This window comes from Ovis canadensis, chromosome 20, assembly GCF_042477335.2.
Source record: "Ovis canadensis isolate MfBH-ARS-UI-01 breed Bighorn chromosome 20, ARS-UI_OviCan_v2, whole genome shotgun sequence".
In the NCBI taxonomy this organism is placed as follows: Eukaryota; Metazoa; Chordata; class Mammalia; order Artiodactyla; family Bovidae; genus Ovis; species Ovis canadensis.
Window position 1 is genome coordinate 54,115,645 of NC_091264.1, and position 27,537 is coordinate 54,143,181.

A 27,537-nucleotide genomic window follows, 5' to 3' on the forward strand; every position below is an offset into this window, starting at 1 on the left:
AGTTAATAGTTCCTGTGGATATGCTCATGTATTCCCCTCAAGTTTTGCATTTTATTGTAGCAATCTGTTTGAATTAACCAGTTCATTAATGTTTTTGCCATATGCATTCTTCTTGTGGTGGGTGTCAAGGGCTCTTCAAAATGTATATGTAACCCCATCTGCTTTTTGGGCTTCCCTGGTGGCTCAGACAGTAAAGCGTCTGCCTGCAGTGCGGGAGACCTGGGTTCAATCCCTGGGTCGGGAAGATCCCCTGGAGAAGGGAATGGCAACCCACTCCAGTACTCTTGCCTGGAAAATTCCATGGGTGGAGGAGCCTGGTAGGCTACAGTCCATGGGATCACAAAGAGTCAGACATGACTGAGCAACTTCACTGGATCTGCTTTTTATAACTCATAGAAGTGCTTGCTATATAGTTTTGAATATCTATGAATGTGTTCATATGTTGGTATACAAGTATATGAACTTATCTTCAAACTATACTTAATAAATCATGGTGGATGATAAACCTTTATAGCCACTTATCAAACACAGTCCAACCCTGTGTCCAGTCTCTTTCTGTGGACAAACTACTGAGCTCGCACAATGCTGTGGGCCTCGAGCAGGCTGTGTGCTCCAGTACTTTTTTGCACTCAGGGTTCTTCCTGTTGAAGGGCCATTTCTTTACCCTGTCAGCTGGGTGACTCTCTTCGCCTCCTAGATACGGGTGCAGGGGTTTCCTTCTCTGAGAAACTTCCCTTCTTCCCCAGGTGATCTTTCCCTCTGGGGCTGCTGTGCACATCACATTGTATCATGATTGTGTGTATAAGTTGCATTTATTGATGGCTGAAAGGCAGCATGTCTAATTTGTTTCTCAACAAAGCGCACAGTATATGTTAAATATTTGTGGACTTGAATATAACTCTTTGTTTCTGTCTGTGCTCCATCCCAGGCATCCCAGTCTACTGGATATTAGTTCTTTATGAATGTATCTGTCTCTCTCACAAGGTGTTGAGGTCAGAGACTATGCCTCATTCCTCTCTTATCCCTTAAAGCACCTATGATGTTCAGTGTAGTGATCGGTACTCAGTAAATGCTTGCCGGTTTAACAGGGTTACTTGGACTCTGATGTTTAGTTCTCCAAGTGGAAGGTGAAAATCAAGGGCTTTATAAAGTATACGTCGTTAGAGTAGTCTCTAAGAGTAAAGTATCATTTAATTCTGTATCTTTCCGATGTAGGTTGGCAATTTCCAACAATTAATCAAAACATTTTTTAGCACATGGAAGAGAATTTTCTGTTTCTGAAGAAAGCACTCATCATTCGTGTTTCTTGCAGTGCTCACTGGAGTTAGGGCTTGTGGATATTGGAGTTTGGGGGCATCTGACTTCTAAGTAGCTCACTCTGTAGTTGATGGGCTGTAAATACTGGACAAAAGACTCCTTGCCCCAAGCATCCTCTTTTGGTGTAAGGTGTGAAGAGAGAATGACAGCTACATAGGATTGTTGTCATTGTAACATGCTATTTATACTGCCTTATTTATTTCACTCTCTTGTTAAACTCTTATATAGCCTACTAAATTCAGTACCTACTCCTCATTTCAAGACCTGGCCAGATACAGGTCCAGCTTATCTTTACAGTCCCATATCCGTGTGTGTGTGTGTGTGTGTGTGTCTTGTGTCTTGTGTCTTCAAACTGAACCTGCATTTCTGAGTCTAGCTAACTTCTGAGGCTCTTGAGTACTTGATCCTAGCTAACATCCCATTGAACTTCTCTGTGAAAAATGCTCATCTAGAGAAATAATTCTATTTAAATAAGACATAGGAAATGGTCTCCATTTTCTGACAGTCCTTGACACCTTCCCCAAACTTGGGAATTGTGAGATTGTGGTGATGATGAAAGAAAGGCTTCACATCTAGATTATGTTTAAGCCACAAGTGTACAAACTTCTGAGTTCTTCCTGTGAGTTCAGTACTGCATAACTGGGTGGGCTTGGGGTCTGAGATATCATGCAAGTAGTATGTGGCACGGCCTCTGCTTTTAAGAGTTTAAGTCTTAAGGATGCACAAGACTCGAATTCAGACAGGATCACTGAAGGTGATAGGACTTTATGTGTGGCCGTGATGTTAGGCTCTTTTGTTGACCGTAGGAATCCTCAGCTATCAGAGCTGGTGAAGCCCATGGTCTCAAACAATTGGTGAGGAATTGAGAGTGGAGCCTGGAGCTGGGTTTTGGAGAGGGGCTATTTGCTCAGGCAGAAGGGAGAGACCAAGTGAGTGAAAGGCATGAAAGTTATAAGAGTTGTGGGGGGAGTGCATGAAGTGTGGGTGACCTTGAAGAGACCCATCAGCTTTTTTGTCCTGAGAGAGGAAAGAACCTTCGGTGTTTACAAAGTAGAGTTAGCGTCAATCAGCGTAGAACCACGCATTCTTATTTTCTCTCTCAGCCTGTGTCTGCAGGTCAGTGAGTTCTCTTTGACGGGGTGTTCTTTGTAGTTCATTGGATGTTTGCTTAGCCAGGAATATTGCATCTTTCTCTAAAGGAACCACGTAGGTACCAGCAATCACCTGGACCTAACTGAGAATTAGAAGGAACTCTTTGTTAAGACTTTATTGATATAACCAACAAAGGCTGTAACTTAAAAATATATACTTTTAATATTGATTATGTTCATGATGGATGTTTATATTCATCTTTTTTCATAGATACATGAGAGAAAACTTTTATCTTTACATTGCAATGTCACATTAGTTTTTCCTTTTTTTCCCCTCAAAGGATAACCTGCTGTATTTGGTTATAGTATCAGTGTTACTCATGTTGGAAGATTTTTTCTTCACAATTACCAGAAAATGATACAGAGCCTCCGGAAATGGGGCAGTAAACTGTGGTTCTGGATTAGGATGCTTAGTTTCTTATCAGCTAATTCAAACCTCAAGAAATGTTTATCAGTGAATGAAGTACAGTTGTGATAAACCAAATGACTTACTTTTCCTTCTGCAGCCAGGATCCTTGATCTAAACTAAAGGATGAGTAATTTGGGTGGTGGCAGTTTCACTTAGTGACCTGCCTTTTCCCCTTGCATCCTGGTCTCCATTTTTTATTATTAATATTTGATATTTATTTATTTGTTTTGGCTGCGCCAGGTCTTGGCTGTGGCATGTGGGGTCTAGTTCCCTGACCTGAGATCAAAGCCAGGCCATATGCATTGGGAGTGCAGAGTGTTAGCCACTGGCCACCCGGGAAGTCCCTCCATTTATTCGTAACAAACCATCCTTAGAAACATAAAGGAAGGTAGCTGAATTATACTGGCATTCCCATATCATGTGCTTTCTTTCTAAGACAAAGAGATACACTTACAAAGTACTTAAAATGCTGAAATAGGATTGGTTTCCTAATAGGAATAAAGAGAACTGTGTTGAAATGTCAATAAGGAAAGGATCGCTCTATTATTGGATGCCAAAGGAGGTCAGCGTACTACTGGCTAAAAACCAGCACTTACTCTTTGCTGCTGGTGATGATTATTATACAGTCGTGAAGCACAGGAGAACCCTGGGGAAATCCCTGGGATTTCTGTGAGCATGTTCCACCCCCATTAGATTCCTTGGTTCATTGTAGCCTTAACGTGAAACATATATTTTACTAATTTGTCCCATGCTGTTTCATATGGTTGGTTTATTGTAGGCCAAGTCAAGCGGCTTTTCTTTACCCCGCTAAATAAAGCCATGATTTAAATGGCTTTTAAAAAATTAAGCAGGCAATATAAGAGAGGGCTTTATCAAAAGTACTGTGAGTGAGGTTTTTATTATTATTATTATTATTATTGTTCTACCTGTTCAGAACAGATGCCTTTTAGAGCAGTTGTTCCACTTAAAGAAATTTTCTTGGAAGAAACCTGAAGTTTTATGTACAGAGCAGAGACCCATGGCTCTCTTATATTTAAAAACATGCATGCATTGTTATAACAACATCCATGAATGTTTGTCTTGTTTAAAAGGATAGATGCACAGAATATTGAAACTTCTTAATAGCAGCTTGAGATACCAGTTTTTCTAGGTAGTTTCCCTCTGAAACCTGAAGACAAAAATCACATTCCTCTTGTCGCTGCCTGCGGTCATGATATAAGGATTCATTTCTTTTTAGCTAATTCATGGAATTTCAAGAAGATAATTCTTTACCTTCATCATTATAAGAAAGGTCATGATTTTCTTTCCGTAGATTTAAAGGTTAGGGTTATCTACCTAATTGTGGAATCCATGGAGTTTCTCTTCTTGATATTGAGCTCTGGGTTTTATTTGGGGGCCTCATAGTTCTGGGACAGATATTGAACACAGTTCAGTTCAGTTCAGTTGCTCACTTGTTTGACTCTGCAACCCCATGGATTGCAGCAGGCCAGGCCTCCTTGTCCATTGCCAACTCCTGGAGTTTACTGAAACTCGTGTCCATTGAGTCGGGGATGCCATTCAACCATCTCATCCTCTGTCATCACCTTCTCCTCCTGCCTTCAATCTTTCCCAGCATCAGGGTCTTTTCTAATGAGTTAGCTCTTCTCATCAGATGGCCAAAGTATTAGAGTTTCAGCTTCAGCATCAGTCCTTCCAATGAACACCCAGGACTGATCTCCTTTAGGATGTACTGGTTGGATCTCCTTGCAGTCCAAGGGACTCTCAAGAGTCTTCTCCAACACCACAGTTCTAAAGCATCAATTCTTTGGCACTCACCTTTATAGTCCAACTCTCACATCCATACACAACTACTGGAAAAACCATAGTTTTGACTAGACAGACCTTTGTTGGCAAAGTAATGTCTGTGCTTTTTAATATGCTGTCTAGGTTGGTCATAACTTTTCTTCCAATGGGGCAGGCATCTTTTAATTTCATGGCTGCAGTCACCATCTAGAGTGATTTTGGAGCCCCCCCCCCCAAATAATGGCTGTCACTGTTGCCACTGTTTCCCCATCTATTTGCCATGAAGTGATGGGACCAGATGCTATGATCTTAGTTTTCTGAATGTTGAGTTTTAACCCAACTTTTTCACTCTTCTGTTTCACTTTCATCAAGAGGCTTTTTAGTTCTTCTTTGCTTTCTGCCTTAAGATTGATGTCATCTGCATTTCTGAGGTTATTTATGTTTCTGCCAGCAATCTTGGTTGCAGTTGAACACAATGATGGAGAAAGGGCAATGTGCTGTTCATGCCTATACCTTTTATTTATTTATTTATTTTTCCTAAGCTTTTTTTTTTTTAATTTTAAAATCTTTAATTCTTTTTTTTTAAAGGTATTTTACAGAAATTTATTAGTTTAATGGTCATAATTGCACACTAACATATGAGTAATGGTTTATTGTTATTTCTTTTTTTTATTTTTAGTTTTTTATTTTTTAAATTTTAATATCTTTAATTCTTACATGCGTTCCCAAACATGAACCCCCCTCCCACCTCCCTCCCCATAACATCTCTCTGGGTCATCCCCATGCACCAGCCCCAAGCATGCCGTATCCCATGCCTATACCTTTTAGTTCCCATGCTCTCTGCCCAGGAAAATCCTTTTTTTTTTTAAAAAAATTCTCATGGTTCTATTCTCTATGAAGAAAGATTAAAGCCACAGGAAAACCCCCCATTTCTTTTTAACAATCATTTTGTTAATGGAGATGGTATTGGAGACTGGTTAAGAATAACTACATCCAGAAGGCCAAGCCCCTGTGATAGAATTACATACCATATAAATCATAGTTCAGCTCCTTAACTTTGTATACAATCAAAACATTTACCGAAGTTAGTCTAATGGTGTGTTAGTTTGAAAATTATTTCCTTTTCAGAGATTTTACTGGATGCAGAGGGTTTTTTTTAATGCAAAATTAAATGATAAAAAAATTCATGTGTGGTTGATGATAAGGATTCAATTTGCTTTTAAATTTATACTCAGGGTTGAAATATGTGAAAATTGTCATCTAAACAATGCTTTCTAAGTGGGGGAGAAATCCCATATTGATTATTTTTCAAAGGATATATATGTATATGTCAATTTTTAAAAAATTCAAATATGAAAATTGATTTTGAAGTATTTAACCACAAGAAATATGATTGCAGCATGTTTCTTTCTTTTTTTTCTGATGCTCTTTTTGTTGGCTATTTTATAATCATTAAAAATACTGAATGACTGGATAGATTCTATTAAGCCAAGGAAGAAACTTATTATGCCCACACTGTGTTTTTGAGCAAATATAAGAGTTTATTGCTTCAGGCAGTGGAGTAAATTTGGCTCTGATCTTTGTGAAGTAGAGCATATATTATTAGATCATGTAATCAAGATGCTGAGTTTGCCTTGTTTTTTTTTTTCTTTCATTACTTCCTTCTGATGTATCGCTGCTGTGTGGACAACCCTCTCTACTTCTGCTGCTGAAATTTTTTGTTTCCATCTTTCAGGAAACCTCCTAAGGTAAGCACCTACACAGAATTTGGTATGCATGCTGGCCAAGTGTGCCAAAATTTCGAATTTCATCTATCACAGTGACCCCTCTGAAACACCTCTGCTTTTGAGAAGACAGCTCAGCATTCTAATGTAAAACTTAAACCATGAACAGTTAATGTTGGTAATGTTGGTCCTCTACATCTTATAAAGCACTTTCGTATGTTATTTCATCCTTGGAACTAATGCATGGGTTTTCAGAACAAACCTATCTGGCTATTGTTTATATTTTGTTGATGATGACATGAGGCCCAGAGAGAGGAAATAACATGATAATAACAATAATTCACAGATAGGGTAATGGAGAGTGAAAGTGAAAGTTGCTCAGTCGTGTCCGACTCTTTAGTCCATGGACTTCTCCAGGCCAGAATACTGGAGTGGGTAGCCTTTCCCTTCTCCAGCGGATCTTCCCGACCCAGGAATCGAACCGGGCTCTCCTGCATTGCAGGCGGATTCTTTATCAACTGAGCTATGAAGGAAGCCTTCATAGGGTAATGCAAAACTATATAATATCACCACCTAGAAAATGGGGAGACAAAAATGGTAACATCATGGTAGGTTGGTAACTGTGTTATTGACTGGACAAACTATCTTTTCTGTGTCCTAGTAATCATTGATATCATCAGAAAAATTCTCCAAACTTTTAGAGTTTCAGATGTCTGCCAACTTTATGTGCCCCTTTGGAGTTTCTAGCCAATTGCAAAGTCCGCTAATTAGAACTAGCCCCCATGCTTCAGCCAGTCTTTGTTGGCATGTGTGCCAGTGAGAAGCCTAAGAATTAAAGAGTAGGTAGAAAAAGAAGACGATGAGAAGCACGACATCAGCTGAATGATCAACTCTTGAATGAGTGAAGGCTGATTTCTGTTACTGGTGAGTATTTTATTGGTTATCCAAGGGACACTTAGTACCAAAAGGAAGGACAAATGCAACCAGCCTCTGACCAGTGATGCTGGTTTGGTTTTTGAGATGGGATCAAGTCAGGCTACACCCACATATATTATATGGTCAGAATCTAAGACACGTTGGGTAAAGGGAAGAAACCCAGGATAGATTAGACTTACTCATCTCTGGGATTGGCTTCCCTGGTGGCTCAGAGGTTAAAGCGTCTGCCTCTAATACGGGAGACCTGGGTTCGATCCCTGGGTTGGGAAGATCCCCTGGAGAAGGAAATGGCAATCCACTCCAGTATTCTTGCCTGGAGAATCCCATGGATGGAGAAGCCTAGTAGGTTACCGTCCACAGGGTCGCAAAGAGTTGGACACGACAGAGCGACTTCACCTTCACCTTATCTCTGGGATTATGAAGGAAAATCTAGCTTAGCTTTTGGAGTATTGAGACCTCCCTAAAATGCTAAATGTTATCCTTTATATTTATTGATGGTAGTATGGCAATTGTCCTTGGCCTTAAGAATTCCAGCTCCAGTAAGGAAGCCGTGCATTGAACAAATAATATGAAATCTTTTAAGAAAGAGGCAATGTATGATGTTTAGAAATATAAGCACTCGCCTCCTGGCCAAATCTGAGGAATTAGATTATTCCTGAGCAATCATTGACGTGGTGGATGTGATCACTCCTTTCCGAGTCTTTTGCGACCCCTTGGACTATAGCCCTCCAGGCTTCTCTGTTATGGGATTTCCCAGGCAAGAATGCTGAAGTGGATTGCCATTTCCTACTCCGGGGGATTTTTCCAACCCAGGGATTGAACCCGCATCTCTTGCATTGACAGGCATCTCTTGCACTGACAGGCGGGTACTTTACCACGCCACCTGGGAAGCCCCTATTGATGTGCAAAAGTGTAACCAAAAATGTCTCTGCTACTCAGAAAGATGTGAGCTCCCCTTAAGTAGCTCTTTCTTCCCTTGCCTTTGGTTCCTAAAGGTTTCAGAACAGACAGCCAACCTTGTGATGTATTTAATTCTCTCCTTACAGAAAAAGGCACTAAAATCCTGAGCAGTTCCACATAGGGTTGCTTAATGAAGGAGAAGCAGTGAAATGAAAAAGAGGCACAAAACCACATTTAAAAAAAATCACTAATTGCTTTATATGCAGAAATGTTCTGGTTACTTTCTGCTGCTGCTGCTAAGTCGCTTTAGTCGTGTCTGACTCTGGGTGACCCCAGAGATGGCAGCCCACCAGGCTCCCCTGTCCCTGGAATTCTCCAGGCAAGAACACTGGAGTGGGTTGCCATTTCCTTCTTCAGTGCAGGAAAGTGAAAAGTGAAAGTGCAGTCGCTCTGTTGTGTTCAACTCTTGGCCACCCCATGGACTGCAGCCCCCCAGGCTCCTCCGTCCATGGGATTTTCCAGGCAGGAGTGCCAGAGTGGGGTGCCATCGCCTTCTACCTGATATATGATAGTTTCGTGCTTTCACTAAGTGTTCTAGTAATAGTTCCTGTGAAGTGTCATGAAATTTCCAAGATTAAATGAATGGCATTAAATGTAAATATATATATACATGCAAGCACACACACATACACATATGTGCCTGTGTGTGTGTGTGCACGCATGCACATGTCATAAGGCACATCTAGAAAGTATGAAGATCATCTTAAATTCAAATAAACGACATGGCAAACTGACATTTTTTAAAAAGACACTATGATAGATAAGGTCTTTTCATGCAGAAACTGTGAATATTGAAAGCAAATGGGAAACATAGTTTTAATGATGACTATATAAGCATGAACTTTTACTTATTTCAGACAATGAGATTTTGACATGCATAATTAGTAAAAGCATCAAAGAAGACAAGTTGGTTTCATTTAACAAATATTCTGGGCAGGGGCCAAGTGCTGCGTGAACCAGACCAGATCCTAGCATTCTAATGGGGTTGGAGAACATGTGCATAGTGTAACGTAAAAGCAAGAGGAAACTATCTGTCAGACACATAGGATGGAAAGTCCTGTTCTGACTTCTGCAGAACTGACAGCTAAGACCGGGCAAAATATTAACAACCTATACTTGAACCTGTACATGGCATCCACACAATGACTGTTGAATGAATGAAGGAAAAAAAAGAAAGACCTGTTGTACCAGAAGGATACTTCACCAGTTTAGTAGAAAGAAGGTTCAAGTTTAGCTAAATTATGTGTTCCCTTTACTGATGGACAGAACCACTTTGCTAAAGACTAAGCCAGAGAATAGGTGGGGAAACAATGGAAACAGTGACAGATTTTATTTTGGGGGGCTCCAAAATCACTGCAGATGGTGGCTGCAGCCATGAAATTAAAAGACGCTTGCTCCTTGGGAAAAAAGTTATGACCAACTTAGACATCATATTAAAAAGCAGAGACATTGCTTTGCCAACAAAGGTCTGTCTAGTCAAAGCTATGGTTTTTTCCTGTAGTCCTGTATGGATGTGAGAGTTAGACTATAAAGAAAGCTGAGTGCCAAAGAATTGATGCTTTAGAACTGTGGTGTTGGAGACTCTTGAGAGTCCCTTGGACAGCAAGGAGATCCCACCAGTCCATCCTGAAGGAGATCAATCCTGAATATTCATTGGAAGGACTGATGCAGAAGCTGAAACTCCAATACTTTGGCCACCTGATGCGAAGAACTGACTCATTAGTAAAGACCCCGATGCTGGGAAAGATTGAAGAGAGGAGGAGAAGCGGGTGACAGAGGATGAGATGGTTGGATGGCATCACTGACTCAATGGGCATAAGTTTGAGTAAACTCCGGGAGTTGGCAATGGACAGGGAGGCCTGGCGTGCTGCAGTCCATGGGGTCGCACAGTCGGACAAGACTGAACGACTGAACTGAACTGAGCCAGAGGAAACACTCTGTCCTAGTTCCGTTCTCAAGAAGACCCAAATGCCCAGCTGGGTTGTAATCCTGATCCTCTTCTGTGGCCTGTCCCCAGAGAGAAAGTGCCCATTGGACCTTACAAATCTCACCAGCAAGTTGGATTTTCTTGTCATTACATTAATTTGTGTCTTCCTGAGTAATATCTGCCTTTTCCTGTAGTCTGTGTTCAGACGATTATTGAAATCATGCCTAATGATGATAGTAAATAATAATCACTTCCCTATTGTATTTTCTGTTTGTATTATGTGTGAGGATTTTGCACGTTTTACTTAAAAATATTCTAAGGTAGAGGTGTGATTAGGAGAAAGGGGGAGCTGTCTCTCGGAATATTTGGTTGAGTTATCACTGTTCCTACCCAACTGCTATACCGGAAAGAAGTCTCACAGTCTTCTTATCTATCTTTGGAACTGTACTCTTAGAATGCTATGCTATTTTCATTGTTTCTATTAATGGTAGCTGTCTTTAATTCAGCACTTAGAATATGCCAGATCCACTTTAAATCCAAATTAAAATTTAATGCAAACTTGGATGCCTTCAGAGAAATAGGGGCAAAATCAGTGGTTGCCAGGAGGAGTGAGAGGAGAGGAGAGATGAATAAATAGGTTAAGTACAGGATTTTTAGAGCAGTGAAACTGTTCTGTATACTGCTATAAAGGTAGATATATGCCATTATGTGTTTATCAAAACTCATGGGACTGTATAGCTCAAAAGAAGGAACCTTGATGTGTGGAGCTTAGTTGTTAATAATGTATTGATATTGGTTTATTGATTATAATAAATATAGCATAACTAATACAAGTTATTAGTAATGACAGAAACTGCTGAGGGGGTGTTTGCGAAGAGGGGGTATATGGCAACTTTGCACTAGCTGATCATTTTCTGTAAACCTAAAACTGCTTTAAAAAATAAAGTGTTATTTATGAAAAAATAGATGTACGGTATTCACAGAATAAAATAGAAAAAACTATGTGGAAAGCATTTGACAAAGTTCAACTCTTGTTTATGTTATAAACTTGCAGCAGGTTGTAGTAGATAGAAACCTCCTCAAGGTGATAATGGGCATGTATTAAACATATACAGCTGTCATCATATTTAATAGTAAAAGACTGAACACTTTCCATCCAAGATGCAAAATAGGTGAGGATTTAGCCACTTCTCTTCAGCATTGACTGGACTTCTTAGCCAGTGTAATTAGGCAAGAAAGAGAAAAGAAATTCAGATCAGAATGGAGGAAGCAAAAGCATCTTTATTTGTAGACAGTAAGGTCATGTATTTGATAAACATTAAAGAATCTCTGAATAAGCTTCTAGAACTTACAAGTGGCAGGGTGGCAGGAAAAGGGTCAAAATACAGATTGTACCTCTTTAAAATAGCATGAGCAATTAGAAAATAAAAATGAACAGCAACCCAATAATTTACAGTAGCTTCAGAAACATTAGATATTTAGGGATATACTTAGTTGAAAATGAACAATACCTTTTTATTAGCATCTCAGATATAGTTGGCCATTGGATTGCAGGCAGATGTGCCAAGAGATGGAGAAAATATCAACTGTATTCAGAGAATGACATCGCGTAGAGTTGGACTGCTGGTCCCTGGAAGGGAATCCTGGGTGACACACCTAGAAGGAGGTTGAGGAGCTTCGCTGACGGTTCACTGGTTAGGACTCTGAGCTTTCACTGCCAAGGGCATGATTTCGATCCCTGGTCAGGGAATTAAGATCCCACAAGCTGTGTGACATGGCCCCAAAAAAAAAAAAAACAGAGGAGGAGGTTGAAACCAAATCCTGCTGTGGAGGGCCTTGATACCAGGATTGCATCTCGATACATTCCGTGTCTCTGTTTTGAACAAAACAGTGGCCTGATTCAAACTCCCTTTCAGGTTAATCTGAAAGTAGAGCTTAAAATAAATTGGGTTTGGTCAGTGGGTGGGAAAAGGATGGTATTCAATAAAATGAGCCAGGGACGAGGTAAATTCATTACCTCTTTTTCAATACAATGAGAGATAATGAGGGCCTGCATTGGTGCGGTGCCATGAGAGAAGAGGAAGGGAAGAATGATCAAAACATTGCAGAGCTAAAGTGTCCAGGACTTGGATGCTGATAGCACGTGGGAGAAGACAGTGCCGCAAGAGGAGCAGAGATGAGTCTGGAGTTTGAAGCCGAGTAACTGAAAATTCAGCAGGAACTGAAGAAGAAACACCTGGTTTGGAGCAAGGCAAAGTGAAAGAGCACGGTTTTAGAATGAATTAAATTAGAAATGATGGCAAAGCATCTGAGAGACGCCTAGCAGGTAATTCACAGTTTGTAGTCTGCCCTAGAAAGGTCGGGTACATCCTGATGGGAAGGAGATAGGAGGTAAAGGAAGAGCGATTGATTATGTTGTCAAGGAAGAAAGGATTAAGTAGGATAGAAGACGTGAGAAAATAGGGGTGAGCAGGGTCCCATCCTGTTTTCGGGAATGGATGGGGAAGAGTCAGTGAAAACTCAGAAGAGAAACCTGAGACAAAGGCTCTTTATTTTAAACTAACGAGGAGGCATAAAGCAGGTGTCTCTATGTTTGTCTAAAAGCTTATTTTTCTTTTTAAGGGAAGTAGAAGGCAATGGCACCCCACTCCAGTGCACTTGCCTGGAAAATCCCATGGATTTGTCTCAGGTACCCCAGTGGTGCTGCTGCTCATGGTGACACCGAGGACACTTATACTATTCTAGCCGAATTGTGTTTCTTTTGTTCTTAAAAGTTATTTTTTCTAGTGTTGTATTAGGACAAGGAAAAAATATTCTTCTGGTTGAACTGGAGAGTAAGATTGAACATTTTTTTCAAATTGCACGTGCATGTACAATAGAAAGAGAAATTTCCACAAATGTATCCTTGTATAAATTGTTTTGTACTACTTATTTGGATTTTCTTTTTGGTGTTACATTTTGTAAATTTCTGCTCCAGAGTAGAGAAACATTTATTTCGGCATGGGCCTAGTGCATACCATTTAATCCTTTCACCAGTAGCATATCATGCAATGTTTATTAGAGCATGTTCTGCTGCTGCTAAGTCAATTCAGTTGTGTCCAACTCTGTGTGACCCCATAGACGGCAGCCCACCAGGCTCCCCCGTCTCTGGGATTCTCCAGGCAAGAACACTGGAGTGGGTTGCCATTTCCTTCTCCAGTGCATGAAAGTGAAAAGTGAAAGGGAAGTCGCTCAGTCGTGTCCGACTCTTGGCGACCCCATGGACTGCAGCCCACCAGGCTTCTCCATCCATGGGATTTTCCAGGCAAGAGCACTGGAGTGGGGTGCCATTGCCTTCTACTTCCCTTAAAAAAAAAATAAGCTTTTAGACAAACATAGAGACACCTGCTGTATTCCTCCTCGTTAGTTTAAAATAAAGAGCCTTTGTCTCAGAATTTTCAGAGTTGAGATAGGTGTGTTTTTCCTTATTGTGTGTGTGTGAAGATCTTTGTCTAGATATGTGTTATGCACGCTCTATTGATGGAAACCAGGAAAATGTCCCAGTCATAGGAGCTTTGCCTTTCAAAGCCCAGTTCCAGGTCTCCCTGACAGCCCTCAGACTGTCAGACGTGTTCTCAGACACTTCGCTTTTCATGCCTCTGTCATCTCTGGCACAAGTATCTTACTTTCCCAGGGAGCTACACGGAAACACATGCAGAGAAAAACAAGTGAATTCTTCCTCCTTTTTCTGTTTTCTTCTTCACCCTTCAGTATTTGTTGAGGATTATCCATGTGCCAAGTGAGCACTTTGGAGCTGGAAGAAATGTCTGAACTGAGCCCATTCAGAGTCTGAGACTAAGGAGATGGAGGCTTAAGGAGTGAATTGGCCCAGACCATCCAGTGAGAGAGCTTTGGGCTGCAATTCTAGGCCTTCTGATTGCTGCTACTGTCTTGTAAAGTGGTTTTTCTGGTTTTGGGGTTTTATGGAGTGAAAAAACCAGGAAAGAGTAAGAAGGAAGAGTCCGAAGCAGAAGTAAATATCTGCAAGATCACTTTGTTTACAATCACATTCTTCGTTACATCGTTTGCTCATTTTTAAAGCCATGATCATCATTTTAAGATCTCTGTAAGTTAATGTAAGAGTCATTTGAACTATTTGATCTTACTAATTAAACTCACTTTGAAGTGAAAATCTTAGTAGCTCAGTTGTGTCTGACTCTGTGTGACCCTATGGACTATATCCCGCCAGACTCCTCTATCCATGGGATTCTCCAGGCAAGAATACTGGAGTGGGTTGCCATGCTCTTCTCCAAGGGATCTTCCTGTTTTTTATTTACAAGCCCTGTTAGGAACTATTGAATTTAAGGGTGTTTAATCCCTCTTTTTTTACCCCCTCTTCGAATTACATAAGTTTGTTGGCAAAATCTTGAACAGGAGAAAATGACAGCATAACAAAATAAAATTGTTACTTTTTGGAGGCAGTATCCTTTCAAGGGTCATATTGCCGTACCAAAAAACCTGACTTTACCAAAAAAGGCTCAGAAATAAGGAGGGAGAAATCGCTCTATACAGCTTATGCCATCTGAAGTGCAGTTTCATTCAGACTCATTTTACAGTCTGTGACTACCATCATTTTCATCACTCACTCTGTGCATTTCTGAAAACTGAATGGTGGCCTGAAATGAGGTGAGTTCTAGACCTGTTCTGTCCAGTACAGCAGCCACTTAGCCACACGTAGCATTTGAACATGTGCTATGTGGCTGGTCAAAACTGAGATTTTTGTGAGTGTAAAAATACACACCAGACATCAAAGACTTGGTATGAGGGAAGAAGTAAATATTTTAAAAAGTGTATTAGGTTAAATTAAAACATTATTTAAATTGTTTTATCTCTTGACTTTTGAGTGTGCCTACAGACACCAATTTAAATTACATTTGTAGCTTGGATCATATTTCTGTTTCAGACCAAACATATAGCTGAATATGGAACTTCTTTTTAGCATCCATCCTGAGGTTTTTGCTCAGTTTCTCTTAACCCTGTTAAATACAGCCACTCTGCTGTCACCCCTTACATTTCTGCCTTTATATCTGAGCTCATGAGTGTTGCAGCTGTATAAACTGAATGGCAGCATAGCCCTACCCCACTGCGTTTTTTCCTAGGAGGCATTTTTACTTTATTCATTCAAATGTCATTTATTAATACTATAATTGAGAACGTTTGTGGAAAGTACAGTGTGAAGAATTTGTGGGGCTCAAGAGGCGATTTAACTAGTGGTTCCTGCTCTCTGGAACTCCCAGTATGGTGAGGAAGATTAAACATGTACAGCGTGGTAAGTGGTGGAAAACAGATCATGCTAAACACCATCATGTCGACATGGCATGAATGCAGGGCTTTAATTCTTTTTGGTCTGGCTCGGTTCTCCAATAGTGTGGTGACACGTGAACGCGTTTGGCACACCACGTCTCTCATAGGCATTGTACTCTTTCAAACAAACAGAGTTGAAGTAACCACCAACAGGACATGGGCTCGCCGATATTTATAAAACCAGAGAAATGGGGTTTGTGGAGAGATCTCAGGTGCAGTTCCAGAGTCGACAGCAGCCAGAACAAGCTGTGAGTAGCAAGCAGCTCAGTCTGCAGATGTGAACAGTGGGTGAATTATACCCGGAGAGGAGGATGGCAGGATCGTGTGAGCACAGAGAGACACACTTCTTCGTGCAAAGCCCAGCCAGCCCACATAGAGTGGACTTTTTTCCCCCTATGGGAAGCCCTTTTCATCCTGGACTTGGGGGCTAGGAAGTACACAGTGAGGCTTGTGTTGATCCTTTTGATGAGGAACTCGGTGACCTGTAGCAGCTCTCTTCTCATGGCCGTTTGAACCTTCTTTGCCTTTTCATTTTTCTTTATTTGACTCAGCAAATACAGAGCACCTATCTACTCTGTCTGTGCCTGTAAGGATTAAAGAAATGAATTAGCACAGTACCCTGGTTCAGGAAACTTCCAAGCTTGATGAGAAAGTAACATGCTTAGGATGGTGCCTGCTACATAATAAACACTCTGTAAATGGAAACTGTGCTGTTCTGTTAACTGGGAGAGAAGCCCGTCCGTAGAGACTGTCAAAACGGATAGCAGTAGCTGCCGTAGACTTGAGTTTTACTGTGCGCCATGCGTTGTATTGGTAGACACTTTGCTTAAATGCCCACAGCCCTCATTTAATGTAAAATGTGTGCTTATTCCGGTGGACTGTGTATTCGAGAGGTGAAGCTATTGACTGAAAGAGCGCAGAGGAGGGAAGTCGAGGACGCACTGGAGGAGGTGACCTTTGGGCAGGTCTTGAAGAATGGCCAGGGGGTGAAGAGAGCCAAGGTGCTGTCAGAGGGGAGATTTTCTTAGACTTCCACGTTTTCCCTTCTCCTTTTTACCCCTGGACTTCCCACCGTGCTCATCCACCCAGAAGATTTCTTGGTCATTGGTGGAACCTCTCAGAGCTGGAGAGATGCCTGACTTTTGACATAATCTGTTGGTGAATAGGGGAACTTGCTCCTGTGTTTTGGGAAAGGAGTGGGAATGCAGGAAACACACAGATCATGTCTGTAGGGTGGCATTGGTCTTGTCACTTTCACAGTTGAGTGGGAACAGACTTTGACCAAGTACTGTTGGCTAATCTACTACCCTACTCACCAGTGTGGCCTGTTTTATTTAAGCAGCTGTCGTGTGTGACAACACAGATTTACGAGATCATCTTTAAGTGAATAGTCATTCACTGTGAAGTTGCTTTAAAAAGTAAATTCTCAGAGTATTTTTGTTTGGTGGGATTGTGGGCAGTAAAATCATCAGGAAAACCAAAGTCTTGACCTCTTAGAATTAGTAATGTAGAAGAACAAAGGGACTCTCTTATACATGTTAACACATACAATCTGGCCAGAGAGGTATGAAATTCAGAGTAAGAAGAAATAGTGTCCTTAAGAAAGGTTTCATAAGGGAGTGACATTTGAGATGATGCTAAAATAATTTAATAAGGAGAAATTAGAAAGGGAGTATGCTTTGATGCATTTTGCAAAGACTTTGATATGTATGTTTGGAGGTGTTTCTTTGCCTAAAATTAAATTATCTTGAGAAAAGTATTGGGTTAATCACTTTATGCCTGGAGAGGAGTTGAAAAGTACAAAAATTATTTTGGGGAAAAAAAACAGCTTTTTGGTTTTCAAGAATTCTTTTGTTTTGTCTTTATAACTAGACCAAAAGCAGCTAGAGGACAGAAACACATGCCTAACGTGTCTTTGAGTTCCCTGTAGTACCTCAAACCGAGAGCAGTGGCAATTAGCCATTGGTTGGATGCTTTCTGGATCACCTGTTTTATAATTGGAGAAAGTGTGCAATTAGTGAAAGTGTGCAAGTAGAAAGAGGTATGCAGTTGAAAGTACCTTTACATTTGGTATTTATGGATCAGAAAAATGATTACAGGTCACATTTCTTAGAACCCTGATGCCCTCTCTTTCTTCAAGGAACGTAAAAGATGCTTTTTTCTTTTTTTAAAATGGCAATTTGAATTTTGCTGACATGCCAGTGAAATGAGACTTTTCAGTAAGAGTGGAGTTTCTCTGCGGTGCATCCTGCCTGTGTGTCCTAAGGCACGTTTGCCTCAGAGTGTGTATCACCCACCACATCTGCCTTATTGAAAACAGCTTGTGATCACTTTACAGGACGTTCAGTGGTTCACAGAGATGCAAAGTGAACATTTTTAGAAGTGTGCTGAAAGTGGGACCAATGTGTCCATCAAGCTTCAGAGAATTAAATGCTGGTCTGAGTTTTACGAGCTGGAAACTAAGAGGAGGGAGTGGGATTCCAAGCAGGTGGAGCCGCATTTCATTGAAAACAGTGAAGACAGTGCTTTTCAGATTTTAAAAACAACTGGGGAGCATCTGTACCTTTGGTTCTTTTTCTAGCTGAAGGCTCTTGGAAAATGTGGGTTGCTTTACCAAAAAAGTTCACAGTGTTGATTGGCATTGGTGAGATATGAAAATTATACTTGGTTTATACAGATTTGATTTTGAGGGGAGAGGTCAGTTGTATGCATTAAAAAGTCCCCCATCTCCTATACTCAAGATGCCAGTGACTTCATAATGAATAGGTAAAATAAATATTTAGGAATTCTAGTGAAATTAGTTAGAAGTCTTAAATAAATATATTTCTCTAGTATAATGTGCTGGCTTCAGAAAAAATGATTTATTTCCTTGTTATTTGAAGTGGTTAGTTTCCAAAGAATAACTCTCAGGAAAACAGTTATCTCTTTTGAAATGTCAGTGATTTTTTTTGAACTTTTTGTTTTGTCCTGGGGTATAGTCGATTAATAACGTTGTGATAGTTTCAGGTGAACAGTGAAGGGACTCAGGCATACGTGCATATCTATCCGTCCTCTTCTAAACCCTTCTCCCATCCAGGCTGCCACATAACATTGAGCAGAGTTCCTTGTGCTATATAGTAGGACCTTGTTGGTTATCCTCTTTAAATACAGCAGTGTGTACATGACCATCCCAAACTCCCTAACTATCCCTTCCCATTGGCAACTGGAAATGTCAATGATTTCTATATGAGAAAATCAGAATTTCTTTAAGACCTAAGAAAACCAAGTCCTCTTTTGTTACAAACCTTTGTGATTAAGTTAAATAATTAATTTTTTTTAAGCCAGGAAAAGAAAGATAATTGTTTGTGAACACTAGTTTATTTATAGTACTAACAAGATAGCAGGGGAAATGATCATGCTACCTAAGATAAATTATTTTAAACTTTTACACACTGTTTTCATAAGTCATACCAAATAATTATTCTCACAACAAATAATTATACTTGATGTGGTCATACTAGTTTATGCTCATGAACCCTGGAATGATGGTGCCGGAGAGGACTCATCTAGTGACCAAATCTGTATTTGACCTTTAAAGGCAACAAGTTCCCCAAAAACCTGCATCCGAAAGTAATGAAACATCTAAAAATCTGTCTTGCAGTTTGAACTTCTACTTTTTCCTAAAAGTTCCTCATGTCCATTCCGTGTTCTTGTCTGCATTTCAACTTCTTCTCCTGGTATTATGTTTATTTATTGAGAAAATATTATGTACAGTGACTGCTCTGTATGAGATATGACCCAGACACTAGCATAAGACAAAGCCCCTGGCCCCAACAGGTTTGCCTTTAAGTGGAGCTGAGACCCACACAAGAAGAACTAAGCCGTGAAACAGGACCACATGTGAACTAAAGCTATGGGAGATGTAGAGTGCTATGGAATTTCATAGAAGGGTTGGCGGGGGAATCACTGGCAGCCTTTGTTAAAGAAAAAAATGACAGCAAAAATCTTTCCAGTTGCTTTGAGTTTTTAGGGAAATCCTTCAGATTTCTGGGCTTAACTTTCTTATGATAAATGTTGAGTAGAATCATAACCCATACTCCGTGACTGGCTTGAGGCGTGCCTATTCTAAAATGCTTGTGATCACAGGTTTTGAAATTTGAGACATAATTCAGTCTAGGGAGAGGCCAGTATTTGGCAGGCAGTGAACAAGTGTGTCTGCCAGTACTATCAGAGCCCTTTGAGAAAACGTTTTTAACATTTGTCTGAATTTGGGAGTGGGGGCAAGTGCCTAAAATGAAAATTTCATCTTCCTTTTTATGATCAAAAACAACTTTAGACTCTTAACTAGTTTGTTAGAAATGAAAGTTGGCACAGAATTTGGAATGATTATTATTAAGGGTAGACCCCCAGTTTTAGAATGGATTTCATTTTATTTCAAGTGACATTACTGTGAATATAGGTTTCTAATCTTGTATGCAGAATAGCAAACTGTTATCAGGAAGTTTCTGGTAGGTGTGAAAAATTAGCATACAGGAGATAAATTGTGATTTCACTGTATGTAGCAGCTACTAAGAGGAATTCATTGGAGTCTCGAGGGAAACAGTATCTAGAAATTGGAAAGGAGCCTCTGTTGGCCATTTAAAGTCAGGAGAGTTGACTTAAGTCAAAAGGAAAGGAAAATACCCTGGAATTGAAAGTTAAGTGTTATAAAGATGCCATCAAAGGGAGGTTGTGGAATCTCCTTTTCTGGAAATGTTTAAAAACAAGACAGATCTTCATCTCTCAGGAGAAGTGTTGAAATTCTGTCCTGCCTTGAGGCAGGAAGATTAACTGGATTATGCCTGTGTGGTCTCTCAAGTCTTTGGAAGAGCCCTAGATTGCAGTAAATATTTCACACTCTGTTGGCTGGAACTGTTGTTTCATAGCTGTTCATTTTAACCTTGATTATTATGAGACCAGAGTGAATGTTTGTATACATAACAAAATTGAATTTAGATTTGAGGTTGATGATACAAGTTGTGTGTCGACCTGAATCCATTTAAAACCACTGAAGTACAGGTGGGGCTGAAACTATTCAGAGTGTAACTTAGTCTTTTGGTGATGTGGAAGGTACCTGCTTTCTTCCAAGGTCTCAATGCCAGTAATCATTTAATAAATAATTATAAAGCAACTACTGTGGACACTGCATGATACAAATAATTAGGTATGGTTCCTGCTTTCAATGACCTTTGTCTAACAGTGGAGGTAAAACCTATGCACAGATCATATACATGGTAAGTGAAAAAATAATTGTGATAGGAGTCACAAAAATAGGATTTAACAGTGTTGTGAGAGTTCAGAGAAGAGAAAGCTGATCTTTTGGGTTTAACCAAAGAATGCTTCCTGGACGAAAAATATATTGGCATGGGCCTTAAGGAGTAGGAAGCATTTTAAAGGGTGGAAACGAAGCAAATGGCAGGGGTGGAATTGTACCTAGTAACTCCGAGGTTCGGACAAGTTCAGCTGAAGCATATGGCTGTTGGGAGACTTAGGCTGGAAAGTTCCCTTAGGGCCAGTTTCTAGGGCCAGGTCAAAGTGTTTGTTTCTGATTGCCCAGTGTTTACAATTCCTTGGAAATGATTAAACGTTCAAGAGTCTCTGGCCACAGGAGGATTGAATTTTACTATTGGAGTTGCATGGGGGAGCAGGGAAGGCTGGGACAAGCGGCCAAGAAAACAGCTGCTGAGTCACCTGAGTCAGTTAGCTTGAGGAATAGGAGGGTGATGCTGAGAAACACTAGCTTCAGGGCACGTTAATGGCCGTTACTCAAGAAAGGGTCTCTGGGCTTCCTAGGTGGCTCAGTGGTAAAGAATTTGCCTGCCAAGCAGGAGACACAGGTTCCATACTTAGGTCAGAAAGATCCCCTGGAGAAGGAAATGGCAACCCACTCCAGAATTCTTGCCTGGGAAATCCCATGGACAGAGGAGCCTGGCAGGCTATAGGCCATGGGGTCGTAAAGAGTTAGACATGACTTGGCGACTAAACAACAAGAAAGGGTCTCCTCATCAAAAGAAATTGGAGAAATAAAGTTACACAATCAAATGAGTTTATGTATGGATACCAAGGGGGAAAGGGGAGATGGGAAGAATTGGGAGATTGGGATTGATGTTTAATATATATATACTGTCGATACTATCTGAAAAATAGATAACTAATGAGAACATACTGTACAGAACAGGAAATTCTACCTAATGTGCTGTGGTGACCTGAATGGGAAGGACAGTCCAGAAGGGAGGGGATATATGTCCCCATATATATCCCCATATATGTATGGCTGATTCATTTTGCTGTACAGTAGAAACACAACATGGTAAAGCAACTATACTCTGATAAAAATGAATTTTTAAAAAATGGGTTTATTTGGTGAAGACTTTTCAGCACCTTTAATATTGAGAATTGCATAGAAAATCTTAAACAGGGAAAATATGTACCATTTCCAACATGGTATAATCTTTATTTCATGGACTATCTCAGGAAACTGCTGTCCCGTGGTGCGTACTTTGGGGAGCATTGCCCTGTGCATGTGGTAAAGATGGCTGGAACATGAGTGGTGGTCATATGCATGGAAAACAGCGGTTAGAGGTGTGTCTTTATGGAGCAGGGAAGCTTGGAGTGCTGCAGTCCACAGGGTCACAAAGAGTTGGACATGACTGAGCAACTGAACTGAACTAATAGAGCTGCATCAACCATTCCTAGTACATAGTAGGCATTCAGTAACTATACAAAAAGCTAAAGCATGCAAGAGTGAATTGATATATTAACAATACTTGGCCCAGGATTGGGAGTCTAAGATTTCTGGAAATGTGGGAAGTTTTGACAAACCTTTAGCTATACTAGAAATGATAGGGTCATGGAAAGTTAGGTGGGACCGATTTTAGTGACAGTTGATCACTTTAGTATTTCTTGTGAAGCCATGGAAGGTCCACCATAGAAGGTCTACCTGGTCCACCATTTCAGCATCTGCTGAAACTGCAGACTTAGGAGAGAAGCCATTGTCTTTTCTCACTAAATGTATAATTTAAAATATTTTGGCTAAGAGGTCTGTTTGTTTGAATATGGAGTAAGTAGCAATTTTCATATATAGTTTACTCTAATACAAGAAAATAACCTTGTATTTCTTGTAATACAAGAAAATAGCCAGTTTAGTCTGAAAGAAACTTCAGGGTTAATAAAGCGTCAGACTTATGGTTTTTGTTTGTTTTTTTAAATCAGACAGAAGCAGGCATCCTCATCAGTGAATTTTTTTTCAGTCTGATTTACTCGTGGAAGTTAATAAGTTTTTAAGTTTAATATTCTGTTCTTTCATCCAGGTATTTGCATTTGATTATTGCTTTTGGTCCATGGATGAATCTAACACTACAAAATATGCTGGTAAGTTGATTGTCTCTCTCTACTTGATGTTGAGCCTCTGGTCTCTTCTTCCGTTACGTCAGTTTTCTTTAATTATTCCGGGGTTCTATTTTTTCCGTAAAATTTGCACTCATTCTTTCCAATTCTAGCATGTGGGCTTTGAAGCCAGTAAGATTTGGTTTCAGAATCTGGCTCAGCCATGTACTTTCTGAGAAACTGAAGACAGGTTCCCCCTCCCTGCCCCCAAGCTCCTTAAGCTTCAGGTTCTTCACCTGTAAAGGGGATATGAAGTATCTTTAGAGGTGTTCCAAGGATTAGAGATAACGGGGAAACACCTCGAGCTGTATTGTGGTTATCACACGAAAAGGAGGTTGAATGTGTCCTTGTCTTCCCTCATCTCGGACTTGTAGAGGATGCTCTGCTCATTTAAACAAGCAAAGCACAGATGCTGTTGGTTTTCAGGACCCTCTCATGTCCTGAGTGTTCTAGAGTAGTCAGTGGTGATGTGAACTGAAGCTCTTCTTTCTTCAGGGAAACATGGCCTCCTGGCCCCACATTTTGCTACTGTTCCTTCCTTTTGAGGCATTTTATCCCTGTTTCGTTAAATACAAATGACTGCTATTAATAATTTTATTATTTGTGATCACAGGTGAATCTTTACCTTTCCTAGGAGTTAAGATAAGCTCAAGAAGGAAGCACTTGTTTTACTGGAGGAGGTCTTCATTCCTCTCCTTCTGACTGTGACCCCTTTTCTTAAATATTATTGTCTTAATGAGCATTTCTCCTTACTTCTACTTATGAAAATCTCAGCTGGGACTTACTTCCCTGGTGGTCCAGTGGCTAAGACTCCAAGCTCCCAATGCAGGGGGCCCAGGTTCCATCCCTGGTCAAGAAACTAGATCCCACATGCCGTAACTAAGAGTCCACATGACTAACTAAGACCTGGTGCAGCTAAATAAATACACACAAACATAAATAAATATTCAAAAAAAAGAATCTCAGTTGACTGATTTTTCCATTTACTGAACAAAAGGGCAAGAGGATGATGGAGAGGCTGTAGATCTTAAAAGATTAGAAGGCAAAGGAAGTCATCTGCTTGTAGGAAATTTTGTTTCTTGATAACCTTTTCCTTGCCACATAAAGAAAATTTGCTGAGAAATTATTTGATATATAGCTTTTTCAAAAGTTAATCTTGAAGTTGGAAAATTCCTTCCGGGGCTCACATTGGGTAAATAAGCCTTCTTTCCAAACATCATTCCTGCAACTTCAGCAGTGTATTTTATTAATGTGAATAAATAATTTTTTAATGTTGGCTGTAATTAATTTGTCTTTTTATTAGTCCTTTGAGATGCTAGATAATATATTCTACAGAGTCTGCCTTGACTGTTAGCGCTGTGTGTATTTTCATTCTGGGTGTGTGCTTTTGGATTTAAATAAAATACTTCGTACTGTGACAGAAGCAAATGAGGACAAATGCTATGGCTATACAAAGCACAGTCTCTCATTCTGTTCAATTGATATTATTCTGGATGTAGTCCGATATAGCTCCCTGGATTGAAACTCTTAACGAAATTCTCAAATACTTTAGAGGACTCCTCATCACTTATAGATAAAATCTATACTCCTTGGATGACATTTAAGGTCCTTTATTATTAATATATAACCCCATCTACCTTCCCTACCCGCTGCTCCCTGTCTCCCTACCATCCATTCTGTGCTCCAGCCCGGTGTGATTGTTCTTCTTATTTAACCCAGGAAGCCAGAAAGATTCAGAATAGTTCCTTAAATATTCATTAAACCCCTACTGTGTGTGCAGTCAAGGAAGCCCTTGAGAAATTAAAACCTAAGTTGGAAAGCAAAAGAATGCAAACAAACAAAATCTCCAGGCATTTGGAGATAATATTTAAGCTCAAAATATTACAGGTTTTAAGTACTATAGAAAACCCAAGGAGAGGCAAAATCTGAAAAGACTGAAGTGGCCTGGGAAGAAATCATAGAGGAAGTGGGACTGTAACTGGACATAAAAGTTTAGCATAGATTTAACCAAAGGGCAGTATGGAAGGCAGGCTTCCCAGGTGGCTCAGTAGTAAAGAATCCACCTGCCGATGCAGATGTGAGTTCGATCCCTGGGTGGGTGGGGAAGAACCCCTGGAGGAGGAAATGGCCACCCACTCCAGTATTCTTGCCTGGAGAATTCCATGGACAGAGGAGGCTGGCAGGGTACAGTCTATAGCGTTGCAAAGAGTCGGGCAGGAGTGAGCACACGCACAGTATGGAGGGCATCCAGACGAGAAGAAGCGTATGGTGTCAAGGAAAGCATGTGGACTCTGAAGTCCGCTCTGGTTTAAGTCTCAGGACGCTTGCTTTGATTCTCTTAGACAATTTAATCTCTCTGAGCTATAGTTTCTTTTCTGTAAAATGGGAAGCATGTCAGTTATAGTACTTAGATGTTGTTATGAGGGTTCCGTAGGTAACTGCATGAGCTGGCCAGTGGAAGGTGCCCGCAAATACTTCATTTGGCTTTTTCATGAGTGAGGGTGCAGAAGTGGAAGTGAGCATGGTGTGTAACACCGGTCCAAGCAGAAGATGCATCTTATGAGGAGTCTGTGAGAGACTTACTTGTACATGTTGAGTGAAGCCCGATAACAGGAAATTTTAAAAATCTAGGCTAAGAACTGTTAAAAAAAAAAAAAAAGAGGCTGTTGGAGTGATGTGGTTAATAAATGTTTTAGGAAGATTGTTTTTCTCTTCCTTTTCCACATCTCTACAATCATGTCCTCCATTAACTACCCATAGAGACCATCCTGGTGTTCTGCAATGTATCACTTATGCCTCTGAATGTAAACTTTTTTCCTACTGGAAATAACTTTATTAAGTACAGATGATAAAATTCAAATGTGGAAGTCAAGATTTCTGTAGCTTTTCACTACATATAGTATGTTGATGAATATATAAATAGATGAAAATGCTTTCTAAACATACTGATAGCCTAAACTTTACTAAATCTTTGTTTGCATGATCACAGTAAATTCCATGTTCCAGTTAGCCTGAAATAGGATTTTCTTGATTGATAGAGTAGCATCTATTTACAAAGTGTGGGGAGAAAGTTTCTTATTCCTTAGACATTCTTGTTGTGCAAATGCTGTGACCACCTCAGCAGTAAAATTATTGCTTACCACTCTGTTAGATTTTTTGACACTCATTGCAAATAATCTGCCTACTAAATATATTGCTAGTAGATTAGTTGAGTGGTTTCTATACTAATTTTACTTTTTTAAAAATTCAATATTTATTTTTAATTGGAAGATATTGCTTTACAATATCGTATTGATTTCCACCCTATAGTCAAGTTTTATTTTATATTGAATTATAGTTTGATTTCTTTTCTGTTTAGTTAAAAAAAAAAACGCAATTCCATCTTAATTGTGAATGGAAACATTAAGATAGAAGCATTCATTCTCTGATTGGGCATAGAGGAAACGGAGAAGGGGAAGCACATAGTTCCTGAAACCGACCTATTTGTCAGGCTCAATAAAGAATGGCATCATTGATACTGAAGCAGAGCTCTTGAGGCAGCTCTCAAAACTCGGGGGGCAGAAAGGAGCTGGGAGGGAGCAAGATGAGTGCCTGGACTGAAAGAGCAAAGGGAGGCTCTTGATTTCATGGGGTGTGTCAATGTTCAATTCTAAGTTATATTTTATGTTACTCTATTTATTAAAGGCTACTACACCAAGCAAGAGCTTCCACTGTCAGGCTGCTGTAGAAATCTGTAATTCTGTAGTAGGTTTAAGGGCACAGCACTGGGTTGGGTGGAGTGGTGGAAGCATGTGGACTTTTAAATCAAACTGCCTGGGTTCCAATCCCGCCTCCAGCACCTTTTTATGTGTTGGGTCAGGCGAGTTCTGTTTCCTCTTAGGTTATATAATTATATTAATCCTGCTCCCGTAGGTTGATTTGAGAACTGAATGACCCGTTCATGTAAAGTACCTTAAACCATAGGAAAAGCTCACTTAATATTTATCATCATCTTTATCACTGTCTCACTGTAGCAGTAGTAAGGATAGTAGCATCAGTCCTTTGGAGAGAAAATGCATTGTACGTGCTGGTATCTATGAGACCTGGTTTTGCCACAAACTGCTAAACTTTGGGAGTGTCTTTTTCTTCATCTGTAGAGGGAGGATCTATAGCCTAGAATGGTCTCAGATCTCCTCCAGCTCTCGGATTAAACATGAATCAGACATTTTATGCCGGCCGCACAGCTGTCGCAGTGGACTTTTCAGAGGCAAATCAAAGGCTTGTTTGTTAAGCCGTTTGAATTGCATTGAATCATGCTTTGAGACATTGCACATTTTAATTATATTATCGCTTATTACTACCTTTTGGTTAGTGAGTCATAATAATGCTTGTCTGTGCATTGTTCCGAATCTTTAAGCAAAAACCTTTGTGACAGGGCTTAAAAAAAAACAAGTAACCTGCAGAATTAGGCATTCAAAACATGGCATTTCTACGTAAACCCAATTCTCCTCCCCTTCCCAAGCCCATAAATATATATACATAAACATAGATCCACACTTGGGATTAAAAAGTCAGCAAGTGATCTGCTGAAGGCCCATTACTAAG

General features: G+C 40.1%; 1 protein-coding gene across 9 annotated transcripts in view; it reads left to right on the forward strand.

Annotated features, from left to right (window-relative positions):
- Positions 1-27,537, forward strand: part of KIF13A (kinesin family member 13A) — a 197,211-nt gene that overhangs the window by 74,985 nt on the left and 94,689 nt on the right. For all 9 annotated transcript variants that reach the window (XM_069563305.1, XM_069563307.1, XM_069563308.1 and 6 more), the window contains exons 3-4: positions 6,395-6,407; positions 22,878-22,938. In XM_069563305.1, coding sequence (XP_069419406.1) covers positions 6,395-6,407; positions 22,878-22,938 — 74 coding nt within the window. The remainder of the gene's footprint in view (positions 1-6,394; positions 6,408-22,877; positions 22,939-27,537) is intronic.